General features: G+C 36.4%; 1 protein-coding gene across 19 annotated transcripts in view; it reads left to right on the top strand.

Moving 5' to 3' along the window:
- EIF4G3 (eukaryotic translation initiation factor 4 gamma 3) overlaps window positions 1–18536 on the top strand; it is a 274226-nt gene that overhangs the window by 158447 nt on the left and 97243 nt on the right. For 12 of the 19 annotated variants that reach the window (XM_070404280.1, XM_070404267.1, XM_070404263.1 and 9 more), the window contains 2 exons: window positions 3028–3136; window positions 10586–11425. In XM_070404280.1, the coding sequence (XP_070260381.1) occupies window positions 3028–3136; window positions 10586–11425 (949 nt within the window). Of the gene's footprint in view, window positions 1–3027; window positions 3137–10585; window positions 11426–11520; window positions 11679–18536 lie in introns of those variants that run through there. The other 7 variants (XM_070404282.1, XM_070404264.1, XM_070404274.1 and 4 more) reach the window with 2 other exon arrangements.

Genomic DNA, 18536 nt, shown 5'->3' with positions numbered 1-18536 from the left:
CTATAATTTAAGTTTCCTGTAATTTTCATGTGTCAATTAATAATGTTCTTTTGATTTTTTCACCAACTATTTAAAAATGTAAAAAGTTCTTGTTTCATGGGCAGTTGAAAAGCAGATATGTGTTCCCTGGACCATGGTTTGGTGACTCCCTATCTGTAATTACCTCCATATTTACGCATCCTGTCATACACAACATTAAAGTAGATAGTAAGGAAGTTGGCCTCTGAGTAGAAACTGTATAGGCTATATAAAGGCAAATGGATTTTAAATTGTACAAAGAATACTTAAGGACAGTTCAAGATTTTGTTGCCTGTTTCACCTGTTGATAAACATTCTGTTTAAAACATTAATTCCTATAGTGAGCCCAAATCTACTATTACCCTTAAGGCCAGTACTTCAAATTTAATATATAAATCTTTAACAGAATAGATTCTCAAGTAGAATTCATAAAGGAAATTAATTTCTTGGATATTATCAGATATCTTTTAAGTTCCTTTATCAAAATGAGAATTGGTTTTTTATTTTTCTGCCAATCAGACCTTTTACCTCTGACTTCCTGGTCATCTTTATTGGCTTATTTTATATTTTGATACCAATTGCCCTTCCAGAATCATTTTTATCAATTTTTATATCCACCTATAATGAAAATGACTGAAGTGTAGTGATTTTGAAATTCCTTAAAATGTTCTAAGCAGTGTAGATCATATACCCAAATTCTCTAGCTACCCAAAAGCTTCATTTCCTTATAGGGGTCAAAATTCATACAGTATTAGATGTGATTTTTTTTTTGTGATGTTTTGAGTCACAATATCCAGTGTGTTTCCTGATTTTTCTGATTTATCGGTTAGTTTAAATAAGCCATGATTATTTGTGCTTTGGAAAGATGAGGAACTCCTTTGTAACAGACTGTAGATATTAGGAGTAACAGACTATAGTTATTAGGAGAGAAGAATTGAAATTAGAGGTTAAGATAAAGTTTGAGATTATCATAAATTAAAAAGACTCTAAAACAAGATTAAAGTATTGAATTATATATCATGTTAATGTGCTCTTTTTTTTGCTACTATCAGAGGCTTAGAAAATGTTAAAGTTCAAATGAATTTTAGTTCCTTTTCATTTTACAGTTAAGGAAACTGAAGTACTTTTCTAGCATTTTTTGGCTATATAGCTATGTACTAGATGCCTGAATTTTGAACTGTGATTTAACCATGTTATCTCATTCCTTCCTTATAAGTGCTTTATGCATAAGATCTTCCCAGGACTTTGTTAATTTAAAAATGTCTGTGCAGTTGCTTCTTTAATATGACTGAAGGTATTTTTAATCTTAGATTGGAAAAGCTCTCCGATCTTTATGTATAGGTATCATGATCCTTTTATTGTCTTAAACATGTGACTTTATCTATGGATGTTATTTTGGTGACCTACTTTTAGCAATTACCCTTTTTTTGAGGGGGGGATATTAATTTCCTAGGCAATTGGAGTAGTTAATATTATCTTCCTTTCAGGTAAATTACACATTTTACAGTTCTTTTTTTCTTGGGATGTGGATAACTGTTTAATAAATGCTAAGTAACGGAATCTTTCCATTGTTCTGGAGCTATTTTCAGTCATAGAATTGAACTAAGTTTGTATTTTCATGAAGCCTTTCTAATTTTTGAATTTTAGTAATACAGCCCCCCCCCCCCCCCAACTCCACCCCTCCACTGGAACTAAAGATTCAAAGAAAATTAATCATGGCTCTACTGTTCACTTATTTGGCCATGATTCAAAGTGAAATAGTAACTTCATTTTTTATACGTGGAAATATAATTTTAGCAGTCCATTTAGAAGTAATTGTGGAATATAAGCAGTTCCATAATCTCATGAATAGGTGAAATAAGAATTTCCCCTGTAATAAAATAAATGATATGTCTAAACTGAAATATTTTATTTTATATTCCCACTATACATGAGACTTAACTGACTTAAAAATGTTTTTATGAACTCTCACTTTTAAGTGTCCCTATCCACCCCAAATCATCTATACCTAAATCCCACCTATCCAAAAAATCCAAAACAAAACAAAAAAAGAAAATCAGAATTATGCAGGGAGCTCTGCTCTGATAGCACTGATGGAATTCAATGTCAGAGGCTGTGTCTATCAAAAACTTGACTTTAGATCTCCGAGGAGAGACACTGCTTTGTTTTGTGGCTTTTGTAACCTTCAAATCCAGAACAAATACCTGCCTGGAATGTGATGTAGAATGACTGTCCGTGTCCTTTTCTTGTTTAATTCTTGTTCCCTCTAAGTTGAACAATGGCTGCAATTTTTTCAACCTACTCTGCTAAGATTTTGGTAGGCACTTTTTATTTCAATATACTGGCTGAGTGAAAATTAAAATATCCGCTAAGATATTTTTAGTCTGATTTCTGACTGTGAAAAGATATTATCCTTGACTCAGAAGCTAAAGACATTTTTAAGGTGAAAGTTCTTTTAGAGACTTTGCAAGTTGCATTTATCTATGTGATAATATGGACAAATGACAAGGATCACCCCTCAGTATTGTTTTCTTGAACCAGTAACTGGTTTTAAAACCCATCGTGCTTTGTCCTGCTTTTGGCAGATGAGTTACTTTGCTAGGTAGTTTATAAGTGAAGTTGACCAAAACCCCTTTGGTCTTTGACTGGGAGGCTGTGACCTTTCAGATGTGACCTCTATTGTTAGGTTGAAAGTCTCTTTCTCCTTAGAAGGAACACTACTGAATGCATTGTACTAATGATTGTTGTGCTGTCTTCTCTTGCTGTGGCTAATAGTAATCATCTCTTTTCCTTTCCCTTTCCTGCTGCCTCTTTCCTTCCCCATCTTCCCATATACTTTTTGAATTTATTAAACTGGCCTATATATTTTTTCCTTGCTTTCCTTTTTTTTTTTTTTTAATTTTGTGATCTCCTGTTCCACTTTGTCTTCCCCACTTGGCTTGGGTTCCATATTGCTAGTTTTTATGTTCGCACGCTCATTATCACCCTTTTTTGTACTTCAAATCCCAGCAGCTGCCCAGCCAGGTCCCCGAGCACAGCCCTGTGGTTTATGGGACTGTGGAGAGCGCTCATCTTGCTGCCAGCACCCCTGTCACTGCAGCTAGCGACCAGAAGCAAGGTTTGTGTATGACTGTTTTCCTCCCTCTTATCTTTACTCTCTTTTTATATTAATACACTTTCCTTAGCATTTAAGAGTGAGAGTAAAACATTTAAGGATTATTTAGATACCCACTTTTAAACAAAGCTTTGAGTTTGAGAATCACAGTGTTCAACATCTAAGAAATTAAAGTAGGGGTCATTAGTAAAATTTTTTCTACATTAATCTTAATGCCTCAATGTCAGTATATATTTATAAAAGCTTAACTGCCTTAAACTTTTTCTGCAACAAGGTTGGGAGAATAAATCAAAGCATGTATTGCTTTACAAGAAGAACACAGTTTTATTGATGTATTCAACATGTTCCTGTGTGTCCTGCCATTCTAAAAACAAAATGTTTCTTCTTAGAAGTTTGGCTTTTATGGCCTTAGTTGGGGATAGTATTGAGTTCAAACACTGACTTCATCATGCACTAACTATTTGGTCTCACTGGTCATTATGCAGTGTGTCTTAGTTCCGTCACCTATAGAATGGAATAAAGAAGACCTACCTCACAGGGTTGTTGTGGGGACAAGCCTAGCATTTGAAATGGGCTTAAATTACAGCCATAACTACTGATACAGGAATCATACTAAGGTCTCTATACCTATTGACTTTGAACGTGGAGTGCCAAATGTTTGTGGAAATAAATAAATCCTCTTGGATTTATAATAGAAAACATTCAAGGAAATCTCACTCCAGAAAGTGGGATATTACAGTCTCTCTTTGATGCCTTATTGGGTTTAGGTTGACTTTAGCTAAAATAAGTTCTGTGTTATATTTGTTTTATAAGATCATTTTAGCCCACAAGATAGATAACCTGGCATGCTTCTAAAAGTTGCACTGTCAAATACTTCTTTCAGTATTGTTCTGATTAGAGACTCCTGCATACTTAAAGCTAAATTTTTAAATGTTAAAGTTATTCACCGTGCAGGAGTGTGATTCATAGGTATTGAGGAAAGCCACTTCCTAGTCCCAATGATAATGCAGATTTCAGACAAAATTTAGAATGCTTTCAGTCTGAGTAGAGAATAATTTTCAGATTATTCCCTTCCAAACTACTTCTTTACTTTTGCAGTTATAATCCTTTTGCTAGTTAGAATTATTCTAAACATACTGAATACTTACTATGCAAAAAAGCCTTTAAATATATCCTCTATGCAGACTCTCTACATAGCTGGGCCATGCGGAAGAGTTCATAATATTCCTTGATGATGATAGCTCTGACCTGCTAAGATTTTTCGTTGTTAGACCAGTGAAGGCGAACCTATGACACCTCTGACACGCGAACTCACTTTTTTTGGTTGATTTTTCTTTGTTAAATGGCATTTAAATATATAAAATAAATATAAAAATATAAGTCTTTGTTTTACTATGGTTGCAAATATCAAAAAATTTCTATATGTGACACGGCACCAGAGTTAAGTTAGGGTTTTTCAAAATGCTGACACACCGAGCTCAAAAGGTTTGCCATCATTGTGTTAGACACTTGCATTTTGTCTCATATAGCCCTTGATTTTCAGAAGGAAGAATGCAGAATTCTTGTTTCCTCTGTTTTTTATGCTTTGTGGAAATTTGAATAATAAAAACCAACATTTTTAATTGACATATGATATAGATATGGGTGAATTGGAAAATATTTCAGGTTGCCTTGATGAAAAGAAAACACTTTCATTTCAAGTACATAGAGCTGATAAATAATTCTTTGGGACTACTACTGTCTTCCTCTTAGTGTCAACTGTCTTTCAGAAAACTCAGTGGTAGTTATAATTTTCTATTTGAAATTCTACCAATAGCTTGCCAATATATAGAATAGTTTTTGAAGAAGTATTTTTTATTACTTATTTATTTTTAGTATTTTAATTCATTTTTGATAGAGAGAGGAAGGGGAAAGGTGAGAGAAAGAGAGAGAAACATCCATGTGGGAGGGAAACATCCATCAGCTGCCTCCTCTTACATCCCCTACTGGGAATCTAATAGGAAACCTTTCAATACATGGGACAGTGCCCAATCAACTGAGTCACACTGGTCAGAGTTGAAGGAGTATTTTTAAAAAAATATTTTTATTGATTTCAGAGAAAGGGAGAGGGAGAGAGAGATAGAAACATTGATGATGAGAATCATTGATTGGTTGCCTCTTGCATGCCCCCTATTGGGGATCGAGCCTCTAACCCGGGCATTTGCCCTTGATGGAATTGAACCTGGGACCCTTCAGTCCACAGGCCGACACTCTTACCCACTGAGCAAAACTGGCTAGGGCGAGTTGTTGTTTATATAATTCAGATAACATTAGAAAGGGGTCATTCTTTTTCTGAAAATAATTTTTTTTTAATACTCACACGAGGATATGTTTTTGTAAATTTTAGAGAGAGAAACATCGATGTGAAAGAGTTGCCTCTCAGATGTACCCTGACTGGGATTGAACCTGCAACATAGGTATGCCCTGATTGGGAAATGAACCTGTAACCGTTGCATGGGATGATGCTCTAAATAACTGAGCCACCTAGCTTGGGCTTCAGAAAATATTTTTTAAAATTTAAAAATGTCCTTTAAAATTAAAGTAGGATATTAAATATACTATTTTCAAAGATTGGTATATTAGCTCCAAGAATCAATCGATTATGTATTCTGCCATCAGATTGGTTTTTCTATACAATGGAAATATCATTTCTGAGGGTTTGCCCTGGATAAAATCTACCATGTTAGCCCTGAAGTCTCCAACCATTTTGAGTCACTTAAATACCTCTTTTTTCAGAAACCGTTTTGTTTTCTAAACTGAAAGGCTATGATTTTAGCACTTGCTAACTATATGACCTTGGACCTATGACATAATTTCTAAGTCCCTCAGTTTCCCCATCTGTAAAATAGGAATATAATCAGTTTTACTCCAGTGGCAGTTGCAAGAATTAAAGAACATTGTGTATTTATGGTATTTGACCCAGTTCCTGGTACATAATAAGTGCTTATTTGATAAATGTCAGCTGCTATTAAGCTTCTGGTTTTCAGAGTTTTTGTCATGAACAGCTAGAGTGGTTACATGAAGATCTAAAGACCCAGGAAAAGACCTCAGGTTGGTGTGTAGCGAGAAAGACTATTGAATGAATTAAAATTTCAGCTGGTGTTGATTGTATAAAGACAGTTTAAAATCATCGGTCGCCAACTGGTGGTCTGTGGACCACTGATGGTCCATGAGGTCAGAAAGGTTGGCGACCACTGGTTTTAATGATTGTTGTTTGCTGTTTGGGGGAAAGTGCATTCAGCCCAGTGTATTGAGGATAATTAAATACAAATAAAAGTTTTTCTGCCTTGGTCTTAGTGCCTTTTGAAAGCATTTGGTGTTGGGTAGGTATTTAGTGAATGGCATTTTGTTGTAATCCAATCACTTGTAAAGCAATGTAGCTCAGTTGAGGTTGTTCTGGCATAAGGACAGGACTATTCTCTGTTAAGTGAGACTATCTTTCAAATTGCAGGATGCTTAGTATTTTTGGTCTCTGCTCATTAGATGACAGTAGCACCCTCTCAGTCACATAAGGCTCATGACAACCAAAAGGCACTCATCTAGGCAGTTGGTTCCACCACAATATGAGAATAAAAGGGAGTAGTATTTTCTTTCTTTCCTATATGACATTCATTATATTTACTATATGTAATGAGAAAGAAAAAGTATTTTATCTCATTATCAGAGTCATTGTTAATAAATGTCCCAGACTTTCACATATGCATATATGTTAGTATTATATATTTTTTATTTGTTTGTTTGTTTTTATCCTCACCCAAAGATGTTTTATTGATTTTATAGAGAGTGGAAGTGGGAGAGAGGAAAACATTGATCAGTTGCTTCCCATATGTACCCCAACCTGGGTTCAAACCCGCAACCTAGGTATGTGCCCTGGCTGGGAATCCAACCTACAACCTCTTGGTGCCCAGCATGATGCTCTAACCATCTGAGCCACCCAACCAGGGCATTATTATATAGTTTTTATTGATTTATTTTTTGTTTTGTTTTTGTTAATCCTCACTCAAGGATATTCTTTCCATTGATTTTTTTTTTTTTTTGAGAGAGAGAGAGTGGAAGGTGGAGAGGGAGGGATGGCAAGAGAGAGATAGAAACACGAATGGGAGAGACACATCGATTGATTGCCTCCTGCATGCACCCTCTTCCACTCAAACCTACAACCCTATACGTGCCCTTGACTAGGAATCAAACCTGCGACCCTTCAGTGCTAGGGCCGATGCTCTAACCACTGGCAACAGCAGCTAGGGCTATATATTTTTTGTTACCAAATTAGACTTATGCTCTACATACAGTTTGTGCCATGCTTTTTAAAAAAAAACTTATCTTTTGTTATAAACTTACCATATTATTAAATGCTTTTTTAAAAGCCTATTTTAAATCATTACATAATATGCCATGATATGCCCAGACCATCATTTATTTATAAATCCCTCATTGTTACACATTTAGTCTATTTCTCTTCTTTTTGTTATTATACTTTTGCCTTAAATATTCCAGATCTCTGTCTCTTTTCACTCTTACATGATCTTTTTTTTTTAATTCTTAAAAATGGAATTCCCACAAGTTCCTAAAGATGGCCAAATGTTATAAACATTTCTAATGCAGTATATTAGGTTTCAAATAATCTTGGCTCTGCAAAGCATTATCTTAATAATAAAATCTATGTTCTTTATTTAGATCTACTATATTATACTTTTCCACTTTCTATATTAAAGGCCGTATTTGTGTGTGTGTTTTTTAAATTTACCGATTGACTTGAAAAAGAGAGAGGAAGGGGGGGAGGGAAAGAGAGAGAGAGAGAGAGGGAGACATTGATTCATTGTTGCACTTATTTATGCATTCATTGGTTGACCCTTGTATGTGCCCTGACCTGGGATCAAACTCACAACTTTGAACTCACAACTTTGGCATATCGGGAAGATGCTCTAATCAGCTGAGCCCCACCAGGGCTTTAATGAATGAATTAAGGAACTTTTAATTTCAGAATAAGGAGCTCTCAAAATAACTTTTTGTTTCTAATTTGTTTAATTAATGTTAAATTTTTCTCAGGGGTATGTAGAAGTTTCAGTCCTATGTCTCCTTTTGTTTGATTATTTCTAGTGTCACATTTTATTTCCTATTAATGTGAGAATTATTATTTTTCACTGTTTAATTTACTGCATCTATGTATAAAGAGTGTTATTGTGATGTGCTTTCACAATGTTATCCTGTAATCTGGATGCTTGACCCATTCATTAGCAATTATTCCATTGAATTGGAAATTATTTTCATCAGAGATATTTTAATAAATGTTTATTTGTTATATATGTGGCACATATATATTTCTTTGAAATATTTTTGTCTCTTTCCCTGGCAACTTAATCTGAGGGATTTGACAGTGAGAGCCTATTGATCTTTTCTCCATTACAATAAACAGGCAGAGTTCAATTTAAGAAGCACTGACCTTTATGCCCATAAATTAAAGTGAATTTTAAGTCTAGTAAAAGTAGTTGCAGTGAATAAATTAGCCTTTAACAACCCACTGGTAATATTTATTGTCTGTTTATCTGAGTAACAGAGTGTGTTTTCTTTGACAGACTTGGTTCACCACAATCTATTGTAAAGACTCATTTTCGTTGATGCCTAAAGATTTCTGACAGAGAAAGGAAAGTCCTTTCAGTGTAGATTGTTTTTTATAGGGCTTAAAATTTTTGTTTGCATTTGAAAACATACTCATGAATATCTGCTTTTCCACTAGAGCCACTAAGGAAGCACAAGGTTAGAAAAAATCTGAATCTCCTTTGGGTTTCATTCCCACAAGGATGAATCATATCAGCTTATCTAGAATTTTAAAATATGGAAATTCTTATGAATTAGAGTTTCTTACATTTTCTGGTACCTTTATTATAATTATCAATTTATTTCTCTCTTGCTCTTGCTATTCTTTCTGTGTCTATACAGAGACATGCATTTTACATATTATACTAAAATGTTTCAGACATATATGTTAAGTGTTCTTTTTTATTGGACTTGATTATCTGAATATTAATTGTTTTCTCCTTAAAGAATTTATTTTTACAATGAAGGCACAAGATGAATTTTCAATTTAATGCCTTTAACTTTTGAAAAGTGAAAGTTAAATTAATTTAGAAATGAATTTTTATGTTCAGGAACTTTACTTTGCTGATAGATAATAAATTTCATTGATGAATAAATAAACAAGTAATACATCTTCTTTATAAAAATTTCCCAAAGTGTAGAAATATATAGAATAAAAATATCCTATATAATAAAGAAGGAATATGCTAATTGACCATCATGCCCTCACAAGATGGTGGCACCCAGTCCCCTCAGGCCCACTGGGGGCCTCGGGTCCTCCTACACCCACCACTGACAGGCTCAGGCAAGCAGAGCTGGCCAAGGCGCAGGCAAGCCTCTGATGGTGGCTGCCCAGCCACCCAGGGCCGGCCCGAGGCTCAGGCAAGCCTTGGATGGCAGCTGCCCAGCCACCCAAGGACAGCCCGAGGTTCAGGTAACCATTGCCAGCTGAGGCTTGCACTGCCAGCCTTGGCAGCAGCAGAGGTGTGATGGGGTGTTGCTTTCCCCTGATCGCCGGGTCACTTCCCAGCCCTGAGGGCTCCTAGACTGTGAGAGGGGGCAGGCCGGGCTGAGGGACTCCCACACCCCCCCCCCTCCAGTACATGAATTTTCATGCACTGGGCCTCTAGTCTATTTATAAAAGTTTAAGCTTTGATGTGTACTGACCACCAGGGGGCAGAAGTTTAATGCAGGAGCTGCCGAGCTGCAGTCACTTGGCAGCAGCAGTTCTCAGGTGATGCACCCGGAACCAGAGAGGAGGGAGCCCGATTCTGGGGTGTGTCACTCGAGAACCGCCCTCTCGCAATCTGGGACCCCTCAGGGGATGTTGGAGAGCCGGTTTCAGCTCAGTCCCTGCAGGTCAGGCCAAAGGACCCTACCAGTGCATGAATCTGTGCACTGGGCCTCTAGTCAGTCTATAATAATTTAATCTCTATTTGCCCTTGAACTATTCTGCCACTATAGTGTATCCTTGATAGAATTTCTACAGGGAACAAGATACAGTGGAGATGGAAGTTATCGCTACCTTAAAGAAAAGGCCCACTCCCATTCCAAGAATGATTTAGCTTCAATTTTAATGAGCTTTTTCTTAGTAATCTTGTCATAATCATTTGATGAATTGATTCTTTCTCCTTCTCCAAAATAAACTGTATATGTGATAGTGGATGTAACTAGGAAAAAAATGACAATGTTTTTGAAGTGGTAGATGTCTAATACTTTGGTCTCTCTTCTGCTACCCATGATTTAGGGTAAAAAATGAAAAGAATTGGCCCAAAATAATACAATATAATCTCTGATCCAAGAATTATTCTTAAAACTTGTTTTTTGTTTCTTTCCCAGAGGAGAAGCCAAAACCAGATCCAGTGTTAAAGTCTCCTTCCCCAGTGCTTAGGCTAGTCCTTAGTGGGGAAAAGAAAGAACAACTGGGCCAGATGTGTGAGACTACTGCAGCAGTGTCCATACCAGAGCTTCCTCTGCCTCCATCACCAACTGCTGTTTCTCCAATTGCCCGAAGTTCAATTGCTTCCCCCACTTCTGCTGCTCTTAGTAGCCAGCCAATATTCACCACTACTCTAGATGACAGATGCGACCTCTCCTCCTCAAAAGAAGACACAGTTCCTGTACCCAGCCTCACATCTTGCACAGAAACATCAGGCCCTTCGCAAACTGATGTAATTGATGATGACATATGCAAGAAATCTTGTAGTGTAGCTCCTAATGAGATTCCACTAATTTCTAGTACTAACCTAATTAATGAGATGAATGGAGTTAGTGAAAAATTACCAGCCATGGAGAGCATTGTGGAATTAGTAAAACAGGAGGTGTTGCCATTGACTCTTGAATTGGAGATTCTGGAAAATCCCCCAGAAGAAATGAAAGTGGAATGTGTTTCAGCTCCCATCACCCCTTCTACAATTCCTTCCTTTTCTCCATCTCCTCCAACTCCTCCTGCTTCTCCTCCTCCCACACCAGTCATTGTTCCTGCTGCTGCCACTGATGTTAGTGCTGCTGGTGCTCCCACTGCAGTCCACAGAGTCTTAGAAGAGGATGAGAGCATAAGAACTTGCTTTAGTGAAGATGTAAAAGAGATTCAGAACAAAACAGAGGTAGAAGCAGATGGGCAAACAGAAGAGATTGTGGAGTCTCAGAACTTAAGTTCAAGAAAGAGCCCTGCCCCAGGTAAGCTATTCTGCCATTAATTAAGTGCTTGCTGAACATAAAAAAGAAGCAGTATTTGAGTTATTTTTTAATTGGCTACTTTCCTTGACTTCCAGAAACATCAAATGAATGCTGAAATTCCTAGTCTGATTTCTTCAATGGTGTGTTTATGTTTTAGTGCAGCCTGCACAAGAGTTGCTTGCTCCATTGTATAAAAATGCAAATGAAATTTCAAATATACAAAATGCCTCCAAGGTATATGTCACTCATCGTACATGTGTTTCTTGTTTTTATTTTTTTGCCTTGTTCATATGAACCAGTTCCTCAATGGTTAATTTTGTTGCTTTGGGGCTGGAAACCAATTAAAACTTTCATGGCCTGTAGTCCCTAATCCTGTCTCCTCAGAATTTTGAAACCCAGTCCATCCTAAACTTAAAGGAACTCCTTTATGCAAGACCTCCTTAATCCTGGATTTAGGAAAATAGCTATCAGAACGTTAAAGGTTTATAACTAGTTCTGAAAAATAAAAGTGCTCTCTTTGATTGACTTGCAGATAAGTTTAATGCTCTTCCACATTTTCTTTTAAAGTTTTATTTTCTCCTGTAATTATCATTATTATTTTGTCATTAATATTATCAATGCATTGTGTTCTTCCCAATTCAAAATTATTTCTTTTTAATAGACCATCACCTAGGATCTTAGGAACTAATCATTGGGTTTTTAAAATTTAAATCAAAAATTATCTGAGACTTATCAACTACTCAAGTTATTAGCACATAGAATATGGCTTTTAACAAGTCAGTATAGCCCATGTTATGCAACGTTGCCCTACACTGTATAATTTGCTTTCTCTATACCTGTTAAATTAAGTTATACAATTTGACAATGAGTACTCCACAGCAGTTGATCTAGATATGCACTAGGGAGGTTTTAGTCACCAGCATCCCCAGTATTGTCTGTTTTGCGCTCTCTGCTAGGGAAGCTTGACAAGTCAAAAACCTGATCCCTACTTTTAAGATGTAGCTTTCCCATCCAGCTCAATTTTTGAGGCCATTTCCTTACAAATGTCTGTGGAAGGTTTCTTGGTTTCTTGGAACAGTAGAACATCTATTTGAACACAGTAAACTAGAGCAGAAAAGTAAACAATGCAAGGCAGTTAAGTTAGGGCAGGGAGAAACTTATCATAAATGTTTGTAAATCACCTGTTTCCTCAACAGACTGGCTTCCATTGGCATCGGTATTCCTAATACCATCACTATCTCAGGAACTTTTTTCCTTAGCAGGGTGATGACCTGCAGCTTTTTTGTCAGTCACTCTTTGAAAAAACAGTCTTGGTTTTGGTATGGGTACAGGTGAATGTCCCCCAAAGATCACTCGTTTGTTGGAGAACTGATTTGTTTGACCCTTCATTGTTTTCATACACCTACCTGTGAGTTGTCATTCAATAACTACTGATGTGGTAGTTCCAAAAATAGGAGAGGCTAGTGAGAACAAATTTTAAATGAACATAACAAAGAAAAACAAAGCAGTACCGTGGAATTCAAGCCATGCTTCAGAACTGAAATTAGTGTAAAACAAGACTGTACCAAAGTCATACTTTCAGACAGTCATTCTTCGTGTAAGCAGTTTGTCCGTTAAATGGCCTGACATTGCAAGGCAGTGTTCATGGATAAATGGACAAACAGATTTTTGGGTCAAGTTAACGTCCTACTATGGTACATTTGTTTGAAATGCAAATACCCTTGGAATTAGTAATGTAACTTACCAGTACCTGAGTGAGAGGATATACAGGTTCTTTTTTGTAAACCAGAGGATAGCTAGAAAAGAAGAATTTGTCTTTTGTTTGATTAGGGATGAGGTAGAGGTTAGTGATGTCAGAAAGTAACATGTCTTGGCATTTTTCTATTTTCATGATTTTTTGACCTATAAATGTATTTTAAAGGAACTGGAAATTCTGTAATTTCCCTTTGTACCTTACACTGCTCAAAACCCAAAGTAAATGAACCTCAAGAACCCATGTAACTCTAGCATTTTTTAAAATTATGAAGCTACCAGACACATTCCTGACCCTCACATTTCTGTACAAATATTTTTAATGTTATGCCACACAAGTTAACAATGAAAATTTTAAATTATTCTTTTAGATATGTCCACCTGAAATTGTCATATTCATTTTTTTATTGTTTAAACTATTACATATGTCTCCTTTTGCCCCATTGACACTCCTCCTGTCCACTCCCACCCCTGAGGGCAAGCCCCCACAGGCCCAGTCTCCATGTCCATTGGTTATGCTAATATGCGTGCATACAAGTCCTTTGGTTGATCTCTAACCCACCCCCTTCCCCTGCACCTTGTCTCTGGATCTATTTTTGTTCATCAGTTTATGTTGATCATTACATTCCAGATGAGTGAGATCATGTGATATTTATCTTTCTCCGACTGGCTTATTTTGCTTAGTATAATGCTCTCCAGATCCATCCATGCTGTTGCAAATGGTAAAAGTTCCTTCTTATTTTATAGCAGCGTAGTATTCCATTGTGTAGATGTACCACTGTTTTCTAATCCTCTCATCTGTTGATGGGCACTTAGGCTGTTTACAAATCTTAGCTATTGTAAATTGTGCTGCTATGAACCTAGGGGTGCATATGTTCTTTCTCATTGGTGTTTCTGGATTCTTGGGATATAGTCCTAGAAGTGGGATTACTGGGTCAAATGGGAGTTCAATTTTTAACTTTTTGAGGAAACTCCATACTGTCTTCCACAGTGGCTGCACCAGTCTTCATTCCCACCAGCAGTGCATGAGGGTTCCTTTTTCTCCACATCCTCGCCAGCACTTGTCGTTTTGATTTGCATCTCTCGGATGCTTAGTGACTTTGAGCATGTTTTCATGTGTCTCTCAGCCTTCTGTATGTTCTCTTTCGAAAAGTGTCTAGGTCCTTTGCTCATTTTTTTTTAAGTTTTTTAACTTTAATTTTTTAATTTTTTTTTATTAGTTAAGGTATTACAAATGTGTCCTCATCCCCCCCATTAACCCCCAACCCCCCCCCCCCCCCCCACCACACACACACACACACACTCATGCCCTTTGCCCATTTTTTGATTGGATCATTTATCTTCCTTTTGTTAAGTTGTATGAGTTCCCTATAAATTTTGGAGATTAAACCCTTATTGGAGATAACATTGGCAAATACATTCTCCCATGCAGTGGGCTTTCTTGTTGTTTTGTTGATGGTTTCTTTTGCTGTGCAGAAGCTTTTTATTTTGATGTAGTGCCATTTGTTTATTTTCTCCTTAGTTTCCATTGCCCTAGGAGAGCGGTTCTCAACCTGTGGGTCGCGACCCCTTTGGAGGGTCGCCTAAGACCATCAGCAAACACATATATAATTACATATTGTTTTTGTGATTAATCACTATGCTTTAATTATGTTCAATTTGTAACAATGAAATTAGGGGTCGCCACAACATGAGGAACTGTATTAACCCTTTTCAGTCCAACATGGAGGTTGACTTGACAGACCAGGTGCTAGGAGCAGGTCCAATGTCGACTGCAAACCTGTTCAACATTCAATCCCATCAATTAATTTGGACCAGACAGTTTGAATTCCAAAAATAAAATTGGACCATAAAGGGTTAAAGGGTCGCGGCATTAGGAAGGTTGAGAACCACTGCCCTAGGAGCTGTATTGGTAAAGATATTGGTATGACATATGTCTGATATTTTGCTGCCTATGGAGTCTTCTAAGATTTTTATGGTTTCCCATCTTACATTTAAGTCCATTAACCATTTTGAGTTTGTTTTTGTGTATGGTGTAAGTTGGTGATCTAGTTTCATTTTTTTTTTTTTTTTTTTTGCATGTAACTGATCAAATTTCCCAGAACCATTTATTGAAGAGACTGTCTTAACTCCATTGTATGCTCTTGCCTCCTTTGTCAAATATTAAGCATAATGACTTGGGTCTATTTCTGAGTTCTCTGTTCTGTTCCATTGGTCTATATGTCTGTTCTTGTGCCAGTACCAGGCAGTTTTGAGAACCATGGCTTTGTAATAAAGCTTGATATCTAGTATTGTGATCCCTCCAACTTTGTTCTTCTCAGGATTGCTGTGGCTATTCGGGGTCTTTTTTTATTCCAGATGAATTTTTTGAGTGCTTGTTCTAGACCTGTGAAATATGTTGATGGTATTTTAATGGGGATTTCATTGAATCTATAAATTGCTTTGGGTAGTATGGACATTTTAATGATGTTGATTCTACCAGTCCATGAACACGGTATGGTCTTCCGTTTATTTATGTCTTCCTCTATCCCTTTTTCCAATGTCCTATAGTTTTCCGAGTACAGGTCTTTTACGTCCTTAGTTAACACTTGGATTGCGGGAAACGAGTTAAGTCGGCTCGCGTGAATTGCGCGTACTCCGCGGGAGCCGTCTTAACTCGGTTCATATAGATTTGCGGTGGAGTGCGGGAAACGTATAAACTCGGGCCGATTGTAACTTCGTATTACCAAATATTTGTTTGTTTGCCGTTCACAAAGATACCTACCTGCGTATGCGAACCGTTTCATACCCATTGGGGTAATAGGTATCATAAAAATCCCTTGTAAGTAGAGAACACTTTATGGCGCTGGTCGAGTACAATACCGTTAGGGTACCAATGTATTGTTTTCTCATTTTATAACCGATATCCCTGGATATCTCACCATGCAAAGAGAATAGTTATTGAGAAATACTTCTTGTGTCCGGACGTCTTTAGTTTTGAGTTTTGTGAATATTATTACGTGTTTAAATATTTAAATATATTGTGATAAAGACATTCATATAGAATTTTTTAACCAAATAAAATAAAATCGTTCCGCAAAGTGTTCGCATAATAATTATTTTTTTATATCAGATATCTATCGGAGTACCGCTATTTTCAGTTAGTATTATTTTTATTTGCTTTAACCTAGAATGTCGCAGCATTCAGACTATAGTGATGATGAGTTTTGTGCAGACAAGTTGTCCAATTATTCTTGTGATAGCGATCTTGAAAATGCGAGTACAAGTGATGAAGATTCTAGTGATGATGAAGTAATGGTGCGTCCCAGGACATTGAGGCGACGAAGAATTTCGAGCTCCAGCTCTGACTCAGAGTCAGATATAGAAGGCGGGAGAGAAGAATGGTCGCATGTTGATAATCCACCGGTCTTAGAAGATTTTTTAGGGCATCAAGGATTAAACACAGATGCTGTTATAAATAATATAGAAGATGCCGTGAAATTATTTATCGGAGATGATTTTTTTGAATTTCTTGTAGAGGAGTCAAACAGGTATTATAATCAAAATAGGAATAATTTCAAACTTTCCAAAAAAAGCCTAAAGTGGAAAGATATAACCCCTCAAGAGATGAAGAAGTTTTTAGGGTTAATTGTTCTCATGGGACAGGTGCGCAAAGATAGAAGAGATGACTATTGGACCACGGAGCCATGGACGGAGACGCCATATTTTGGTAAAACGATGACGAGAGACAGGTTCCGACAGATATGGAAAGCTTGGCACTTCAATAATAATGCGGATATCGTAAATGAATCAGATAGACTTTGCAAAGTGAGACCAGTACTAGATTATTTTGTGCCTAAATTTATAAATATTTACAAACCTCATCAGCAATTATCACTAGATGAAGGGATCGTACCTTGGAGGGGAAGATTATTCTTTAGGGTATATAATGCTGGCAAGATCGTTAAATATGGAATATTGGTTCGTTTGTTGTGCGAAAGTGATACAGGATATATCTGTAACATGGAAATTTATTGCGGCGAAGGAAAGCGATTATTGGAAACGATACAAACAGTAGTGTCTCCATACACTGATTCGTGGTACCATATATATATGGACAATTATTATAATAGCGTCGCAAATTGTGAAGCACTTATGAAAAACAAATTCAGAATATGTGGAACAATCCGGAAAAATCGAGGTATACCTAAAGATTTTCAAACAATTTCTTTGAAAAAAGGTGAAACAAAATTTATAAGGAAAAATGATATATTGTTACAAGTGTGGCAATCAAAAAAGCCTGTATACCTGATTTATGTTTATTGACTACAATAAACATATGAAAGGTGTTGACCAGGCCGACCAATACCTTTCATATTATTCGATATTGCGGAGGACGGTCAAATGGACAAAAAGGTTGGCAATGTATATGATAAATTGCGCATTATTTAATTCTTATGCAGTTTACAAATCAGTGAGGCAAAGAAAAATGGGTTTTAAAATGTTTTTGAAACAAACAGCTATCCACTGGTTGACGGATGATATTCCAGAGGACATGGACATTGTTCCAGACCTTCAACCAGTACCGTCTACTTCTGGAATGCGGGCTAAACCACCTACATCTGATCCACCATGCAGGCTATCGATGGACATGAGAAAGCATACGTTACAGGCAATTGTCGGAAGTGGAAAAAAGAAAAACATTTTGAGAAGGTGTCGCGTATGTTCCGTTCATAAATTGCGCAGTGAGACACGCTACATGTGCAAATTTTGCAATATACCTCTACATAAAGGGGCGTGTTTTGAAAAATATCATACGCTAAAAAACTATTAATTTCTATTTGTTTTGATTTATTATGAAAATTTTATTTTAAACTTTAAAAATATGTGTATATTTTTAGGTAATAAGTATTTTTTGGGTTTTTCGTATTTAGTTTATATATATCAAATTATTTATGTACTGAATAGATAAAAAAAATGTCTGTGATTGAATAAATTTTCATTTTTTACACAAGAAACCGAAAATTTCATTTCAATCGAACCCATACTTCAAAAGATATAGGCATTTTAAACTAACTCTGATTTTGCGCGGGAAACCTAAATAATTGCCCGCGCCATCTTATATTTTGGCGGGAAATTCACCCGACACCGTAGTGTTAAGTTTATTCCTAGATATCTTAATTTTTTTGGTACAATGGTAAATGGGATTGTTGTGGTTTTTTTTTAGTTTCTCTTTCTGTGACTTCATTATTGGTGTATAAAAAAGCCATAGATTGCTGAGTGTTAATTTTGTACCCAGCTACATTGCCGAATTCATTTATTAAGTCTAGTAATTTTTTGATGGAGTCTTTGGGGTTTTCTATGTACATTATCATGTCAT

Source organism: Myotis yumanensis, unplaced genomic scaffold (genome assembly GCF_028538775.1).
Source record: "Myotis yumanensis isolate MYYU_CA2020_CCGP unplaced genomic scaffold, mMyoYum1.0.hap1 SCAF_2, whole genome shotgun sequence".
NCBI classification, from domain to species: domain Eukaryota; kingdom Metazoa; phylum Chordata; class Mammalia; order Chiroptera; family Vespertilionidae; genus Myotis; species Myotis yumanensis.
This window is presented reverse-complemented; position numbering and strand designations above follow the sequence as displayed.